At 43.1% G+C, this 18,758-nt stretch overlaps 1 protein-coding gene and 1 long non-coding RNA gene across 4 annotated transcripts in view; one reads left to right on the top strand and one right to left on the bottom strand.

Annotated features, from left to right (window-relative positions):
• Positions 1-2,272: 2,272 nt before the first annotated feature.
• Positions 2,273-18,758, bottom strand: part of COL4A2 (collagen type IV alpha 2 chain) — a 145,614-nt gene continuing 129,128 nt past the window's right edge. For both annotated transcript variants that reach the window (XM_029998713.1, XM_029998712.1), the window contains exons 35-48: positions 17,762-17,825; positions 17,315-17,389; positions 16,621-16,728; positions 15,531-15,638; positions 14,196-14,267; positions 13,671-13,796; positions 12,165-12,281; positions 10,425-10,586; positions 10,191-10,289; positions 9,346-9,492; positions 8,622-8,738; positions 7,609-7,800; positions 6,978-7,264; positions 2,273-4,026 (exon numbers count right to left, since the gene is read on the bottom strand). In XM_029998713.1, coding sequence (XP_029854573.1) covers positions 3,772-4,026; positions 6,978-7,264; positions 7,609-7,800; positions 8,622-8,738; positions 9,346-9,492; positions 10,191-10,289; positions 10,425-10,586; positions 12,165-12,281; positions 13,671-13,796; positions 14,196-14,267; positions 15,531-15,638; positions 16,621-16,728; positions 17,315-17,389; positions 17,762-17,825 — 1,929 coding nt within the window. In that variant the 3' untranslated portion in view covers positions 2,273-3,771. The remainder of the gene's footprint in view (positions 4,027-6,977; positions 7,265-7,608; positions 7,801-8,621; positions 8,739-9,345; positions 9,493-10,190; positions 10,290-10,424; positions 10,587-12,164; positions 12,282-13,670; positions 13,797-14,195; positions 14,268-15,530; positions 15,639-16,620; positions 16,729-17,314; positions 17,390-17,761; positions 17,826-18,758) is intronic.
• On the top strand, positions 5,713-9,350 carry LOC121232550. Of its 2 annotated transcripts, none has more exons than XR_005931186.1 (3): positions 5,713-5,750; positions 8,555-8,723; positions 8,890-9,350. It is a non-coding gene; the product is annotated as an uncharacterized LOC121232550 (long non-coding RNA). The 2 variants fall into 2 exon arrangements; XR_005931185.1 differs by lacking the exon at positions 5,713-5,750 and adding an exon at positions 7,881-7,914.

Genomic DNA, 18,758 nt, shown 5'->3' with positions numbered 1-18,758 from the left:
GAGGCCGGGCCCTGCTCACCCTTGGTGGGCACGGGTGGCTGTCCCCAGGGATGCTGCTGACTGCACTGGGGGGCCATCGGCGCATCGGTAGTGACCCCCCAGACTCTCTTCTGGCAGCAGTCCCATACCTTGCCGTTGGCTGCTTGCCGTTTGCTAATTTTCTATTGCCAGGAGCCATGGACAAGCCCAGTCACATAGGGTGTGAATGAACTCTGCTGATCTGGTCGATACACTGAAGAAATAATTGGTGTCAGCTGATGTCACCATGTTGACTTTACTGTATCTGTGCTGATATACTGATGCACTATTACCTACAGAAGGGGAATATAATCTCGTTTACCTTCTCCAGGCTCAGCAGCATGTTACACTTCAGCGTGTTTTCAAACAGGAAAGTGTAGGAAGCAAACAGCATGCTTTGAAGCGAAAGATTTGACGTGGTCAAACCCAGGCAAAACACTTGCAGTTTTTACATCCTAGGCTGGAGCACTATAGTTCAGTAAAAAGATTGTTTTGTTTTGCTGTAGCTTAGTTTTTCCTGTTTAAAAATGTTTTAACTTCTCCGAAGTGGGTTCTGGGACGACAGAATCGTGGAATGGTTTGGGTTGGAAAGGATCTTCAAAGATCATCTAGTCCAACCCCCCTGCCATAGGCAGGGACACCTTCCACTAGACCAGGTTGCTCCAAGCCCCATCCAACCTGGCCTTGAACACTGCCAGGGATGGGGCATCCACAGCCTCTGTGGGCAGCCTGTTCCAGTGCCTCACCACCCTCATCGTAACAAACGTTCACCTTCTGTCCAATCTAAATCCACCCTCTTTCAGTTTAAAACCCCTGCCCCTTGTCCTGTCGCTACAGTCCTTCATAAAAGGTCTCTCTCCATCTTGCTTGTAAGCCCCCTTCATATATTGGAAGGCCGCTGTAAGGTCTCCCTGGAGCGGAGCCTTCTCTTCTCCAGGCTGAACAACCCCGACTCTCTCCGCCTGTCCTCGCAGGGGAGGAGGTAAACTTGCAGCTAACAGGCAGTTTGAACAGGTCAGTTCCCCTCCACGCTGTGCGCTGGGTTAGCTCACCAGGTGAAAGCCTCTGGCTGCTGTAAGTATTCCACGTGTTTGCATGCGCGAGCTCCCTCCCTGTTTCAAACAGCGATTATGCAGGCTTTTGAGAAACACGGGTATGAGTACACAGACCTGAAGCGCGTGATGTACACAAAGTACAGAAGTTCAAGTCTCCTTGGCACCTTGCGGGCTTTTGTGGTTGGTTTGTGTTTTCCTGCAGCATGCTGGTGAGTTCAACTCTATACTGTGCTGATACAGAGCCGAACAAACTTGTTAAGAACAGCTTACGTGAGTCAGAGAAAACTAAGAGGCAAAAAAAAAAAAAAATTAGCTGTGTAGGAAGATGAGGCAATGTATTAGCCATGAAAATACAAATAGTTTACTGCTGTTGTTGACGTAATCAGTTTTTACAGATTTGTATACCCTCCACCTGAATTATCTTAAAATACTGAATGTGCTGCATTCCTGGAGTTGCATGCTGTAAAAATCACAAGTGATAACTGCGTGATCATCCCACGAACGCTGATGTCTAGCAACACCTGGAAGAGGTAAGTTGCTGATTCTTGGGTGTTCGTTACCACCATGTGCAATTTAAAAGAACTGGGAAATGTGGAATAGATTTGGCTTGTGTTGACTGCAGTGTTTTAAATTCCAAGTATTTTATTTAGCTGAAACAAATACTAGTGTGATCAGTTTGTTTGGGGGCTGCCTTTCAGAGCTACAGCATGGCCAGAGAGCTCATTTAAAGCTCAGGTAATTTCTCCATTTATGGATATATCTAATTATATGTACAACTAATCTAGGTTAGCCAGTGTGCTAGCTAAGAACTTTAATTTATATTTTTTGCAGAGGTAACACCTGTCAAGTTTGGTTAATGTTGGTTTCCTGAACCTTGTAGAGCATGAATAATACATTGCTTTAATCTGCAACATCACAATTTATTGGCTTAAATTGTTCCAACAACAGATGAAATACTATATCAGTAGTTCAGCTTAAACAAGCAGTTTCAGAAACACAGCCTCCTTGTTTGATCTTTTTAGGTGCCATGAAATAAACCAGTGTATTCCTGGTTGAAGAGTTTGAATTTCAGTGGAAGGAGCTTTTTGGTGGTGCTTTTCTAATTCCTAAGGTCCAAACAAAGTAATTGACCCAAGCAGTCCATACGTATTGTATAGAAAAACACCATTTACAAAATGGAAATCATCGACAAATAGAGGTGTAGAAAAAAACAGGTTTTATTTATGATACAGTGAGGATGGAATGTAATTACAAAAGCCAAGAAGCACCTGAAGCAGGAGTGAGGTGAACTGTTGAAAAATCAGCTATTATTGCTATAAAAGTCTCTTAGATTTCAGTTTTAAGCATTCAGGTATATAATCAGACTATGTGAACCTGAAATTTGCAGCCGATCATTTTTTGTCCCTCCTCTCTTGCAGTGGTGCCAGACAACTTTGGGCTAAATTGCTTCTTTCTACAGTAGGAAAGAGCTAGCCATTCTGGCCATTTATCAAGCCTGGCATGCAATAACCTGGTTCTCTATGGGAAAAGATGGTGCCAAATAACGCCTTGCTTCCTTCCCCTTTGCTTTTGCAAAGACGGCTGTGTGCAAGATGGGATGGTGTCATCCCATTGCCATGTGTCCCCGGCTGCCAGGACAGCGTGCCTTCAGACAGACAGACAACTGGCAGGTCTGGAAGTTCTGCGTTTGAAGGTCGTGTGGCATTGAGCAATACACTCTCCTGCAAAAGCTACCCTACGTGCGATGGCCGCTCCAACAGTAGGCGGTTAAAATCTGTTTGTGATGAGCGGCTTGGTTTCAGAGGGGAAAAGCTGCAATGCAAAAACCACTTGGTGCTGCCGCTGTGGGGGTAGCATGACACAGATGAATGTCCACAGCACAGTGGAGCAAGAGACCTTTGTAATGATCCTTTGGCCTGGGGTATGTCTAGAAGAAAATCATCAAGCTTGTAAAATAATACGCTGATCTTCATCATAGAGTCTCCCAATCAAAATAGAAAGAGTTGCATTTTGTGGAGGCCTGTGGGCATATTTTTGGGAGGCCTGTGGGCTTCTCTGCTATTGCCAGTGGTTAAGTGCTAAAGCAGGGTGAGGCTTGAAAAAAACAAATACAATAAAAAGATGATTGTTTTGGGTGTGTTTGAAATGCCCTAGCAAAAAATACTAAAATAAAAGTTAGATTTCAATGCTGGACATAAGCACTTTCCAGAGTCTATTTTCAGTATTTTGCAAGGGTTTTAGCACTTTGATCACCCTCTGTTAATTTCCAGAACTGCAGCTGTTAGTGTTTACTGTTGTGACAAATACAGCAAATAGAAAAGATACATATATTCTCTTAAAGTAAATGTAGTGTGTATCTGACCAAGGTAACCATTTATAATTGAAGTTTTTTTGGTGTTTCAAAGCTGGGAGTATTTGTAGTATTTGGCAAATGACATAATGTTAGACTAGCAAAAAATGCATATATATACTGTATAGATAGTAGGACAACACAGCACTAGATCCATGTGTTAGACTTAATTTGTGTCAAACTTAATTTGCTTTTACAGACACTTTTAAAAATTAATTTTCAATTCAGCTTTTGAGGTAATAAGTTAAAAAAGCACCAACATGATTTATTCAAATGTCTAACCATCATAGAAGGTTTTAACGTATAAGAACTACATGATAAGCAGGTTCCTTATACTGAGAAAGACTTCTATAAATTTTTCATGCAGACTTGACATCTGCTGATATGGCTGCGGATGAGTCCTGCCTTGAGTGTATCTGCCGAGGGCTTGCTTTGGAAGGGCTGGTCGATCGTAGTGAGCCAGAAGCTGTATTTATTTGCAAAGTAGTGACAGGTTCCACGTGCTCCATTGCATTCGATGAAAGGAGTCGCTCTGAAATCTTCCAGGCAGCTCCCAGGAGAAACCAGCGACTGTCCTCCACCTTCATCGCCAGCAGCAGTGTGCTAAACGAGACAAGGAGGGCAGTGTTCAGAGTACAACCTCAGGCAGTGCTGTCAAAAACTTACATGTGGGAAAGGAGAAAAACCAGTAGAATTGCTCCTAATTCTTATCTCCAGAGCAGAGAGTTGGCTACTCCTGCAACTATGTAAGGCTTAAGGATTCAGTTATGCTTTAGCTACACAAAGGAGTTAGCTCATATGTTGATGCCACTTTAACATCTTTCCTGTAGTTTGGATTTTCACTGTTCGAGTCTTAGAACTGGAGAATCATTTAGGTGGGAAGGCCAACTGGAGGTCACTGCAGCTGGTCCCCTGCTCAAAGCAGGGCCAACTCCAAAGTTGCTCTCAGTTGCTCCAGGGCGCTGAGTTGTTAATAACTCCAAGGATGGAGTTTCCATGCCCTCTCTGGGCATCCTGTTCCTCTGACTACCCTCCCTGAGAAGAACTTTCCACCATATAACTTGAATTTCCCTAATTATAAAGTCTTACTCTGCATTGCACATGAGGAGCACTGTGGAAACAAAATTAGCTTCTATACAAATAACTATGGCATAGTCTTTGATAACAAATTACACCAAAATCATGCATCTTTACACCACTGAACTGTTATCTTTGATACATACTGTGGTAATGAACTGAATGTTACTTTTCTTCTGTCAAAGGCATTGCTAACAAACCAGGCATTTCCTCTGTCCCTTTAAGAGCTGTACAGCTGCATTTTTAAGTGAAGCTGTTTAATTTTTTGTTAAAAACTGAAGGAATTTGCAATATAAAAGAAAGCAGCTGGAAAATAAAGTAGTTTTGTAAATGGCAGGAGAAATCTGGGCACATCCAATATGTTTGCCTGCCTATGTTTTATAAACACCATACTATAAAAGTGCAAGCTGTAACTGGCTTGGTTTATGCTGTGAGAGGCCCACTGTGTTCGTATAAATGAGTCACAGAAGTGCCCACCTTTTAACAGAGTAAAGGACTCTGATCTCTGGCTGGTGTTACAGGTTGAGGTTTAGATAGATTTAAAAAAAACAAAAAAACCCAAAACAAAACCACCAGCAACTCCCTCCTCCCATACCCCCCCCCCCCCCCCCCCCCAAACCTGCAGCCTACCAGCTGTCTTTCTTACAAATTTGCAAGATTTGCTAAGCTATGACGTTCAGGAGCAAAACCCTTCTAGCATCCCTCTACAAGAACAAAGTTGGTACAAAGCAGCATAAACTATTAAAACTATTACAGCTTTGAGGCCCCTGCAGTTGGAGCTGGAAAGCACTTAGTAGAAACTGCACGTGCTATTTGAGCCCTGGCATTCCTCCACTCAGTGTACAAGCTCCAACTCTATGCCTGTAATATCTCTTCTTGTATTGGCCACGGCCTCTCATCCTTCTGCAAGGCTTACGCCAGTCTGCCTCTATAGGATGGATGGTAGTGGAGTGCCCTTGCTACATGAAATCTTCCTGGCTTCTACAGCTGTTTGGGCAGGAGTCTGTGACTCACTCCATCATTGTACCTTAGGGGAAGGAGGTGACAAATTTCAGCCAAGGAAGTAGAACAATATGTGCTCTGAGATAAACACAAGTGTGCTGTACTTCTTCCATAGTTGCCTGAGAAGCAAAAATGTGCACGCCAAACACTTCATTTGCTCCGAACGCTAGCTGGGAGAATGCGAACTCTTCTTGCTGTGTGTTCCTTGGTGCTGGCAGACTTTGTCCTGGCAAAAGATTCTTGCTAAGGTAACAACTTTGCTCTTAACAATGCTCAGTGTTTGCACAGGGCTTTGCAAACATTTAGTTAATCCTTGGAATTCTTGTGAAGTAACTATGAGATTGGCATCAGGGCTTTTTATAGAAGCAAAACAAAAGTCAAACACAGGGCTGGTCAAAAATTTGACCTGCCCTCTCAAAACATGTTTTGTGTTTTTTTGTTTTTTTTTTTCTGTAACTAAATGAAAAATATCAGATTTCCTTTACCTTAAATTTTCCAGAAAATAAGTTTTTGGCTTTTGACAAACAAATGGTTTGTGGGTAAGATTGACTATTGTTCTTCTATGATGTTTTCTGCCAGAGAAATCTTTTTTTTTTCCCAACCCTGTTTACTTCAGCATTCAGTCCAGTCTTTAATGAGTTTACAACATGGGCATTCTGTTGCAGGTTTTGACTCCCATGTACATCAAGCAAGTCAGAAAAATGAGTATCTGTCAGATCATTCACTAACACATTCTAGCTGCTCTTTACTGTGTTAAGCCCTCCGGTGCTTACATGATCTTTCTCTACAGTCTTGCAAGAAGAGCAGGTCAGCCCCCTCAGTAGGTCTTACACTGCACACCTAATGCTAAACTTTTCTATAGCATCCCATTTCCTAATTATAAGATCACAAGATCTAAGAGATCCTATAAGTCATGGGATATACAGCTCAGCTCTTGTTGCCATTAGAGATGCAACACTGAAGTTTAATTTTAAAAACAGGAGGCTGTCTCTCTTCCCAGACTAGGTGAAAGACTTTGGCTTCTAAATCTTCAACCAAATGTGAATGACTTTAAGTTTCCAAAAGACAAGGAAAAGTTTTGGGTTTTTTTTTCTCCAGATCAGCTTCTTAATAGTCATGTACATAAGTAACTCCCAATCTTTAGCTGTGAAAACGCTTTATAGGCTACTGTCGCACCTCAGTGCAATTTTATTTGTTAATCCACAGCTGTCCCTGTATTCTGCTCCAAAGCACTATTTTGTACATAAAGTAAGGACTCCAGATGCTATTCTGACAAGAGGCAATTTTCTCTGCAATTCACAGAAATTTTGTTTCTCCTCTTCTGCTTCCTAGAAACTAGTTTTGTAGTTCCCCAGTTCCCCAGTATGATGCATGGTTTTGGTGCTGCTGGCTCCAAAACAAAGCAGCCTTCCTAGTATCTAGACTCAAACTTAAAACCCAGTGCTACACAAAATGTGACACTGGAGAACAAATACCATAAGGAAGGAATATCCGATCCACAAACTGCGCCAGCCTTCAGGGCAGTGAGGAATAGAAGCTTCTTGGCTATGGACAGCGATTGCCACAGCTGGAGCCTCACAAACTGAGCAGCGACTGATATATGGCCTGATGTCTTCTTCTGCCACAGGCATCATTGGAAGAGGTGCTGTAGTTGAGAGCCAGTAGGATTTATCATTTCGACTTGCATAATAACAAATATCCCCAGGGTTACAGTAGAGGAATGGCATAGTACTAAAACGAGCCAAACATGAGCCGGCCAGCCCTGTTAAAAAAGAAGGGAAAAAAAAAAAAAATTATGGCAATCATTCTCACAGAAGACAATGCAGATTTTCAGTTTCCTGCTCCTTCCTAAGCACATGCCAGTAAAACCCTGCAGTCCAGAATGTTTCGCTGGCTTTACAGGTCCTCTTGAACAACACTAATGACTCCAGGAGCTCTCTCAGGGGCACTCTATGCAGACATACAGTTTTTATCTTCTCATTTTGGTGTTTCCTAAGCCTGTTTGGCAAAGTCCCAGCTTTCTCCAAGTTCTATTTATTTTTTGGTTTTGTTGTTTTCAGCCGGAGAGATGGAATTGAGGCTACTGCCAACAATACCTGCACGTACCTAGATCCTGGTTGTGTGCTTTCTCTTGTCCTTCAAAGTACAGTAGGCTGTATCCACTCCAGAGTTTGTTCATGCCAACTGGGCACATTGGCTCTTGATCGGACTGGCTGTGCTTCACCAGCAGGTAGCCCATGCTAACGCTGCGACCCGGCATGCCTGGCAGCCCAGGGCTACCGGGGCGGCCTGGCTGACCTTAGAAGAGGCAGGGGGGGAAGAAATAATACAACTTAGTTTTGTGCTCCCATAAATGCTCTGATGCTAAGCTGCTGACAAACAAAGCTTAATTGCATGAGGCCTCTTCTTACAGTAAGTTATTATTAAAAGGGCTGTAGTTCTAGGATTATAGCAGTTGCTTTTGAAGTAGATTGGTGCTGGATCAGGCTCCCTCATTTCTAAGATGATGTATTTCACTATCAGAGCCAGAGAAAGTCACATACAAAGTTCTGATGAATTTGAGCATACTTCGTACAATACAGATGAGCATATTTTTCCTTTAAAATGTTTTCTTAGTCCAAGATTAACCAGTGGTTTTTGAGTTGCTTGCATTTGCTTCATAAGGTTAAAACTATGCTCTGCAAATACCTTTTTCTCTGTGTACTTAGCTAATTAAGATAGTAATTGTTCTGCTCTTTGATTGGATAAGGACACAGGTATTTCTTTTACAAATACATTCCCATAACATCATCTATCTAAATATCACCTACCCAACCATTCATGTCCATGAATGTAACTGTTAGTAAATCACTAGGCTGAAATACTTAAGAGAAAACCAATATAAAAATACTCAGATCAAAACAAGCTCACTCACATGAGCGGACTGACATCTACATCTATCAAAACTTATTCTGAAAATAGTGCTTTAAGACATCTCTGTTGAAAGTGAGTTGTCCCTTGTGAAGAAGCTGTGAAGACAAACTTTCTCTCTCCTCCCCTCCTCCCCATCCAGTGATGTAGTAACTACAGAACAATTTATGGCAGCAAAACAGGGAAGAGTGCTGTGCAACATCTCTTACCTTCAGATCCCACCGGACCCTGAAACCCTGCTGCTCCTTGTTCACCTCTGGAGCCGGGAGGAGCTGGAAGGCCACCCCTGCCCTGGAGTCCTGGCTCTCCAGGTGAGCCTCTGAAACCTTGCACCAACAATGGTTATAAGCACAGTGACTGCAGAGATATCAACATGCTACACACTTTGTTAACATGTGCTTTACTTGCATATGTGTGGTCCTATCTGCCAGGTTTACCAATTTACACTAAAGGCAAGATCCTGTGGTTCTTCCACAGGCAAAGAGCACTGACTTCATTGGAAAAGGTTGCTGGGATCAAGACTACATGAGCCCCACAACCCTAATCTTTCACTCTTGCTACCACCATGCATCTCTGATGAGGCTAGTAGCAAGAGGTGCACTGCATCAGGGCCACGCATCACTGCTGCTACGTTCTCTGGGTTGACAGTACACCCACAAGGATGTGTGCATTTCCACCAAAGACATTCAGTCTTGATTTAAGTGAGATCCGTATCTGATGTTTGGCTATGTGAGTGTTGTTGAAGTTTTCTCCTGGTTTGCTTATGTTCTGAATTCTAGGAGGAGGAGGAAAGCCAAGCCCTGGCTTTGAAAGACCAAAATTTGACTCCTCTCTGACTTCAGAATTTAAAGTAGAAGAGAGCCAAAGCAGTGCTCTGGTGGCCTCACTCTGCTAAGGGGAACTGAGCTTTCACTCCGAGTGTGCGACTCCTACCTGGATCGCCTGGTGGACCCTGAGGTCCCATATCTCCTGGGCTTCCTTGAGGTCCTATACTTCCACGGGGACCTGGTGAACCTTGCTCAGCAACCAGCCTTGGAGGAAGAGGGGGCAGCCCAGGAGAGCCTGGAGGGCCCTGAAAGCCTGTGATTAGAAGCAAGATGAGATAGTGTGATTAACCCCCGCCCTGTATTTTCCTTAACGTGCTTTCATCTACAGATATGTTGCTGTTACTTGGCTGCACATGTGAGAGAGGGACTGTGGTCTGCAACTCCCCACCTTGGGTATAGCAGCTATATTTATTATACTGGGGGAATGTGTGTGAGTATGGGGATTGTTTTCTCTTGGACAGCACACAGATAGATAAGCAGAAGAAAATGAATAATGCTCCTGCTCCCTCATTTATGACAGAGGAAGCTGGGAAGTTCCCCCCAAACAGCCAACAGCTCTCTGAGGTGCAGAACCATCTTTTAGTGGGCTTCAGGAGACCCAAATACATGGTGGTATAGATGGAGGGATTTTAAAGATATTTCTAAATATCCAGTATGTCTACTCTGGAGGATTAGTTTAGATCAGGAATTCTTCTTTTTTTTAACTCCAAAAGTGGCTCTGATTTTGGAGTTGGCACCTCATACAAAATAAATTCATAAAGGCACAAAGTTGACTACGCATGTTAAATTTAGGCATCTGTCCCCTGGAATTTGCCAGGGGTCACACACAGACATGCAGGTTGGAGAGGACTCCAGAGGTCATCTAGCCCAACCTCCTGCTCAAAGCAGGGCCAGTTAGGTCAGCTCTGTGGAGTTTAGAAAGGAGTCATGCATCTGACTGCACTTACTCACCAGTTACTCCTCTATCCCCCTTGGGTCCGACAGGTCCCAGATCACCTGGAAATCCTACTGTGCCCATAAAGCCGATGACACCTTGTTCACCCTTACGACCTTTAATGAAAAATGACAGTTGGCATTACTGCATTCCAGCACAGATCAAGCGAGCGGAAAAGCGGTGTTACTAAAGCTGCTGTAGCATAGGAGGTTCCCGGGCTCCCGGCCAAGACCAGCAGTTCCCATCCTTACCTTTTGGTCCGGGATACCCGGGAACGCCAGGTCTGCCTGCTGGTCCAGGATCACCTCTGCTTCCTTTTGGGCCGGTCTGTCCACTCACACCTGTTTGTCCACTTTCTCCTTTGCTTCCTGGTGGAGCTGGTATTCCAGGCTGCCCCTGTAGTCCTGGATAACCTGTTCAGAGCACACAGAGGTTGCAATCTGCTTATACTTGAGACCTGGGCTCAGGGGAAAATAACAGTACTATCTAATTGTATCCCATCAGGTTTTATTTCCTTAATTGAAGCAGGGAGCCAATGCTTAGCTCCCCAATAGACTTATTCAGTGTTCCTGTGCCTGCTCTCAGGCTGGCTGTGGTGGCGGAAGAATTAGAGCATGAAGCTCCCACAAAGCACAGTGTCATCTCAAGCAAGATTTCAGTGGAAGTGGGGTACCTGCTGAGATACAGCCTCCAATGAGCTACTCCTTCCTCAGCAAATGCCCCACTTCACTAGGTGCCTCCCTGCTTCATCCTAAATTCTCCAAGTAACTAGAGAGAAATCAGAGAGCAGTGAGTACCTGACTCTGTGCCAGCTGGTAAATAAGCCAAGGACTTACTGTTCTGTGTATCTTAGTGCTTCAGCTGAACATCTGGATACAAATAACTACTTCATGCTGTCTTGGGAGTTAGGGGAACAGCTTCTTTTTCCAGAATTACATACTGCTTGAACCTAAACCCAGCAGGCTTCTCATCACTTATTTCTGCTGCCTAAGAAGACATTTGGACCTTGTTTCCAAGGAGAGAGGGATTTACTAACTAGGGTTTTGAGTGGGGCACCCCTCATGCTGCCTGTTGAAGTTGGATCACGTATGGATATGAATATAAGATGCATGTGGCAAAGTAAGAGCGAGCCACCATTTTGGCTGGGAGATGGTGTTCCTGTTCCCACCCTCCTGATTGCTTCTGTTTTTATTTTTTTTATCCAGTGACTGCCTGGGGAGTGGGAATCAGTATGCGGAGTTAGGCCAACTAACATTCTCTTTCCATTTGGAAACTTAGGTATTTTGTTGGTTTTCAGCTGGTTTGCCTGTTGTCAAGTTTTTGCTGAGTTTACATAAAAATTTCCATGCATCATATAAAGATGATAGTGGGACACCTGCAACTTCTGCTCCAAGCACTTCACAGTGGCACTACAGTTTGAAATGATTGCGCAGTGCAATAAGCAACAGGTATATCATCCTCTAAATATAGACAGAGTGGCTTTTTCATATGTGTGAGAGAGGCAGGCTTATAGCATGGACTTTTAGAGAGAAGAGCTAATGCTTCCCATTGTAACTTAGTTTGCATGGTAATTTCACATAGGAAAATTTTGTAAGTGATTAAGAAAGTATTCTGTAGACTTGCAAGCCTGCCACAGACCTCAGTTTTTGAAGTAGTAAATTAGCATAATGCTTCTGAAAGTTGTTAAGAGAATTCTGGATGATTAAATCTGTTATTTGCATGAAAATCAAACCCTTCCATCAGGATGACCTGGAGGAACTGCCTTCTGCTTTCAAGAGGTCTGTCCCTGTTATCTTATGTACCATTAGTTCTGTCCAACAATTATTCATGCACTTTAGTGCTGTGTTTAGTAGGGATATTCTACTGAATCAACACAGAAGTAATAATGACTGCTGTTTCTAACCCAGTACTTAATCTTCTATTGTTGCCTGAGGGCACAACCTTGTACTTAATCTTTTATTGTTGTCTGAGGGGAACAAGGCATGAATTACCTGGCACACCGTCTAGACCTGGGGAGCCTTTATCACCAGGATATCCTGATATATTTGAAATCCCAGGAGGCCCTGGAAATCCTTCCTGCCCAGGAATGCCAAAGGGCCCGTGCACTCCTGAAAGGAAGAGAAGAAATGATCAGCACTGCAAAGAAAACGCACAGTTGCAATTATAAGGACTCACCTTAGACTAAGTATAAAGAATGGGATTTTCAAAATGGAAAACACCTGCAGTTCCCACTGATTTTTGTTTTATCTTTTCAGATGATGTTGTGGAGGTTTTTCTTAAAAGAACCAAATACTAGTTCTGTGCCAAAGCTCTCTGGATAGCTAATTACATCTCACGGTGTGGAATGCTAATAGTCTTGTCTGCCAGGTAAAATATTTCAAGATCGGAAGTACTCAAAATATCCTAGGTATATTGAAGCAGACAAGAAAGCAGCTTTGTTCTTCTGTGTCCTGTGGAGTCAGGGGTCACAGACACTTAGGGTTTTCTGGAGTCAGTTAAAACCAAAAGTTTGAATCCAAGAAGTTCTCTGTAGATGAAAAGTGTTAAATGGCCAAAAATCTGGCCCACCAATAACAGATTATTCTTTTAAGTAGATTCAAATTGTCAGGAAGCCACAAAGCCCATTTTGTTTGTTCATTTAAAAAAAGTAATAGTATTTAAATCTGACAAACAAACATGAACGAGGTATGTGAAATAGCTGTTTCTTCCAATGCTTGATAATAAATCTCTGAATGGCGTTTGAGATGGCACAGCATGTTAGCAACAACAAAGCGTAACACAAAAGAATAGGAATGAGCCATTGGACCAAGTAGGCAAAGGCAGTAAGGTTTTATACCTATGCTAGTCCTTAATCCTTTCAGGGCCAAAATGTTGGAAAACTTTTTAAACCCCCTCCCTGTAATTGATTCATCCATAACATCAGTCTGGTGGCTCCCTGATGGAAGAAGAACTGCTGATAAGCACAGCTCACTACAACAAGGTGGGTTTGAGTGGGAAGGCCATACGCTTCCATTGCGCGAGGGCTGATGGTGCTGGGCATGGGAATAATGCCCAGAAGGGATCAGTGGGACTATCGCACATTGACAGACAGTGAGGCTTTCAGAAGAACGGTAAACATTGGTGGATTTGCAACAAAAAGAAAGAAAAGCCATTGCATTTGTGTAACTGGAGCTTCATTAAAAGTATTCTGGGAGCTGATGGCTGAGAGCAGCCTCTGGCACTTGCAGGGTGCTGAGCTCGGTGCGTGCTACGAGGTGCTGCTACCGTGGGGACGGACCCAGGCTGTCCTGGAGCCGCGGCTTGTCCAGCACTGGGCCATACCCATCGCTGTTCCTGAGCAAGGGCTGGCTGAGCCGCAGCTCAAACTCCGCACGGTGACCTTCCCCACCTCGGGAGCTCTCCTGTACAGCTGCCCAAACTATACTGCATTTTGTGACACCTGTAACGCCCACTGCTGGAACAAATAATAAGTAGATCCCATTCTCCGGAATACAAACCTGGAACGCCTCTGTCTCCCTTCTGACCCGGAGGTCCTCGGCTGCCCTCCACTCTGCTGGGCTCTCCCGCTTCCCCTTTGTCACCCACGGCACCTGGGAAACCTGCAGAGCCATAGCCATCTGGACCTGTTGTGGAGTTGTACAAAATAAAGAGGGAAGCTGAATGTTTCCGTGTGTAACATCGTATCAGCATGGTAACGTACATATATAGAGCATGTGGATTCACTAAATACATGAGTCTGTAATGGCTTGTTGAAAAAATGGCCCATAATGGGGAAAAAAAAAGGCCTTGAGGCTTTAACTTAATAAGAGGAAAGAAATTATGATTGGAAGCTGTGTTCTAACCCATCTGTGTGGCAGCCCACAGTGTATGAAGTTGTTTGCCAGAGCCCACAATAACGAAGCAAATTCCACATTGGGCTTTGGATGACACAGTTAAAGTCACATTGCAAAGATCTCACCGACCAGACTTGCAGCCAGCACAACGTTGTGCCTGTGAAGAGGCAGAATAAGAGTCTCACTTACCTGGCGATCCTGGTAAGCCCTTAGTGCCCGGTAAACCATGCAGTCCACTGATTCCTCTTAAGCCAGGCAAGCCTGTTTTAAAATTACATTCATGATTATCACAATAGTTTCTATGAGTCTGTTTATATTCCTAGGCAAAAAATTCAAACGCTTGAATAAATACTATTCTGTGTTAAAATCTTGTGTATTATATGCAAATTAATTCATTACAATAAGCTTATTATGAAATACACCACACCATGGTTTTGTGATTGGCAAATTTTGTTATTATCCAATAAACTCACTAAGCCAGTTTTTTTTTTAAATATCTCTGATCCATCTGGTGGCATGCCATTCGTTCCAGTCTTGCTGCCACAATTTTGTTAATAACCATTTAGTTTTCCAAAATCCTCAAACCAAGACAATTATGGCATAATTGTAGGCTCTAAATGTGATTATAATGAAGCTCTCTTCAGGAGAAATTCACACTGCCTCATTTAAAAAAAAACAACAAAACATCTAATAGCTGCTGCTGCTGCTGTTACAAGTAAAATTTATCCTATCTATTTGTACCTGTCAAAGTGTTAAGCGTGATGTTAAAGCTAGACAGGTATCCCTAATGAGTGGCCAGAGCTCTGGAGCACAATTGAACCTTCACAAAAATAAGTGTCTGTCTCTCCACTGCCTATAAAGGCAGCCTTCATAACCGTATTAGCTTAGATTTGATGCAGATTCAGATAGATGAATCTTACTAAAAGCAGGGCAACTTCTGGCTGTACTGCAGAAAAAAATCTGCTTACTTAATATATTAAGGAATTAGGTGGCAACCAATGAGCTTCTGTGATACAACCAGCTTCATTTTAAATTATCACCTATATTTTGATAGCAGAATTCTGTCTGAGCCATGTGTCATTTATCCTTAAAACCAGACGTTGGATCAGTTCGCAGTTTTTGATGATGATGTAGGACAAGTATATTGTTTGCTATCTAATGCCACATCATAATATTCTACTACTGTATATCACTACTCTTGCTGCGTTTTACATAATCTTTTGTTTTTTCTTCCCAACTGTCACAAAAAATGAAAATGTTTCCTGAAAACTGCTTTCCTGGTTGAGGGAGGTCATCAGCAGTTAAAGTGAGCTCGGTAGACACCAGTCCTTCAGAAGCCATAAATCAGAAAGCAACCACATGGGTCTTGGTTAATGCACCTGGACCTTATGAGGAATAAATGTTTACTAGAAGGAACTCTGCCACTCTGAATGGCAAAAAGCCCCCTTTCTTCTTCTTTACCCCAAAGGAACAATAGGAAGTGCTAACACTGAAATGACTGAATAGCTGAAGCTGTACAAATACCTGCTTGTCCCGGTAAGCCAGGCCAGCCGGGAGTTCCTCTTTCACCCTGAAATCCAGGTGTCCCGGGGCTTCCTTGCTGCCCTGGGGGGCCGACCAGTCCTGGCAAACCTGCGCAACAACGATGAATCATTGCTCATGAGTGTCCTTAAAACCGATAGCCCAAAACACGGACTTGGGCTACCTCCATTCTCCCAGGTGGCAATACGAAGGCTTTCCCCTCCTAATGTCATTGTATGACACTGCACCACTCATCCAAGTGGAAGAAAACTAAAGAGAGCAAAGGTAGGAGAGGCAAGGTGTAACAGAACCATTCATTACCAACTTCGGGTTTCTGACAACCTAAGAAACACAGTGGGCTCCTCCTACTGAAATGATAATTTTACTTCTATTGCCAGTTACAATAAGTAATTTCATTTATGTTCACCTCAGGTTCCTCTTCTGCTGCCATCTGTTTTGCCTTTCCAACTGGAAAGCTGATCGGACAAGGACTGTTTCCCAGTGAGGTACCTACCGAAACTGCTCCAGTCTTGGCTGGAGTTTCTAAGCCCTATAATTATATGAGAAATGTGGAGCAACTGCTCTGAAAGAACATTTTCATGATCGTCCTGCAATAAGACACGTTCTTAAGCCCCAAGTTTATGATTCAGCCAGAGTCGAACCTGACTTCGGTTCCCCGGTACTCTTGTGCAGTCGGGCAACGAGCCTGGCTCAAAGGCTCCTGAGTAACTGGGGGTTACTGGGTCCTGGGGAATACTGACTTCATTTATGGCAGAAAACAGCACCTCAAAGCCCATCTCGTTGTGGTACTGAGACAGCATTAGAATACCCGAGTATGCCAGCAATACAACACTTTGACCAGACACATGATCGCTATAAAAAAGGTAAAACTGGTATGAAGCCAAGTTAAGTTTTTGGAATTTCCTCTTAAGTACTACCACGAGTTCCACATCCTCTTCACTGCTCTTTACCAACTTACAGCATGATCAACATATTAAAAAACTTAATGACTTTCTTTCGAGGGAAAAAAGATTTTTTGTCTTTCTCTTCTTAAACAGTTTTATTCTTTAGAGCATTAAAAAGAATATTTTACCTTCCTGTCCCACAGAGCCAGGGATACCCTGTGTGCCCTTGAGGCCTTCAATGCCAGGGAAACCAGGATCACCGCCTTCGCCTTTTTGTCCTGCACTGCCTCTTGTGCCTGGAAAACCACAAAACCAGTATATTATTTTCATAATCTGTATATGACCCTAAGATAACAAGCATAATGTGAAGTTAGTTACTGAATGGGTCCTGGTCTTGCCGCATAAAAATATTCTTCTAGTCAGGGTGCTTGCATAATCTGGGAGTATCAGTAGTCATCTACAGCATGCTGGCCATCACTGAATTTGTTTTTAAAAGTACTCCCCAAGTTATGTGGAATATAACACTGATGTTCAAGTGTACTTCATGCGCAGGGAAATTTTAGTACATTACCTAACCAACCCAATCCAAAATTGACCTGACTTCTATCCCATCTTCCATCATCACGGCCTGATATTGTTCCTTTTGTCATCAATGGCAAAAAATTATATAGAAATGTTTACTGCTATAACTGTACTTTCAGTTGAAGAGGTAAACATAGCACATACTCATTTCAGCGAAGAAAAGATGAACCTCTTCAGGAGCTGTCATGAGAGCACAGGTTCAACAGCCATCGAAAGCCCACGGTAAGTTCCCCCTCCCCTCCTCTGTGGACTTCAGTTATGTGAAAAGTAAAACATCCAGAGCAACTGTGAAATTAATACCTGTTAAGCCTGGCACACCAACGTCCCCTTTAAGGCCTGGCGTTCCTGGTAAGTTTATAGTATCTCCCCGCTCACCTATTTTAAGCAAAAATGAACACATGAGCAGTAAGGCTTTAATTTAAACTCTATTTCCTGTTTTGAAGGAATTGCAACTTCTGAGGCAAAATTCAGTAATTATTATCTTTCTAGAATAAAAGAGGAATAAGTTAAAGAAAGAAAACCATGAAGTCTCTACAACAGCCACCCTCCCTGCCATGGATGGATTTATCCATAGACAGTACATGTTGCATGAGGTTAAGAGTATTAACCTTTTCACAGCCTCCCACATCTACAATATCATTCTCTAAGACTGTACAAAGACTCTTTAAGACTGAAGACCCCCTCTGAAGACTGAACATTTGATGGGTAATGAATACAAGGAGTGCTCAGATCAGAGAACAAACTCACCTATTTCACCATGTGAGCCAGGAGTACCAAAATGGCCTGAAATTCCTGGAATACCCTTTTCTCCCTATGATATGATTGAAAACAGGTATCAGTTAATGAGGGTGGGGATTTATTCAACCTTCCAAGCAGCACAATTTGGAAACATTGAAAAAAGGCTATTAAATTTACCATTTTTGAATTTCCATAGTACTTTATAGAGTCATTTGGCTGACATCAGTTAAATCAAACCAGTACAAACCAAGGGACAAGTTTGAAATTGAGAACATCCTATTACACATACATGGTAGTGAGTCCTTGTGCTGGTTTCGGCTGGGATAGAGTTGATTTTCTTCATAGTAGCTAGTATGGGGCTAGGTTTTGGATTTGTGCTGGAAACAGTGTTGATAACACAGGGATGTTTTCATTATTGCTGAGCAGTGCTTACACAAAGCCAAGGCCTTTTCTGCTTCTCACCCCACCCCACCAGGGAGGAGGCTGGGGGGGCACAAGTTGTTGGGAGGGGACGCAGCCGGGACAGCTGACCCCAACTGACCAAAGGGATATTCCAGACCATATGATGTCATGCTCGGCAATAAAACTAGGGGGAAGGTTGGCGGGGGGGCTGCTGCTCAGGGACTGGCTGGGCATCAGTCAGTTGGTGGTGAGCAATCATTTTCATTTGCATCACTTGTCTGTCTCCAGTTTTATTTCTCTCTCTTTTATTTGCCTTCTCATTACATTATTGTTATTACTATTTTATTTTATTTCAATTATTAAACTGTTCTTAACTCAATCCATGAGTTTTCTCACTTTTACCCTTCCAATTCTCCCCCCCCCTCCTCCTCCTGCAGGGGGGAGTGAGCAAGCTGCTGTGTGGGGCTTAGCTGCCAGCTGGGGTTAAACCACGACAGTCCTGCAATCCTTGGTTAGGAAAAAGTCCTACTGAAATCTAAGGGCAAAGCTATCTGAGAAAGGAACGTAGTTTTTGGCTCTCTTAAATAAACTACGTCTGTGAGTT

Source organism: Aquila chrysaetos, chromosome 23 (genome assembly GCF_900496995.4).
Source record: "Aquila chrysaetos chrysaetos chromosome 23, bAquChr1.4, whole genome shotgun sequence".
In the NCBI taxonomy this organism is placed as follows: Eukaryota; Metazoa; Chordata; class Aves; order Accipitriformes; family Accipitridae; genus Aquila; species Aquila chrysaetos.
This window is presented reverse-complemented; position numbering and strand designations above follow the sequence as displayed.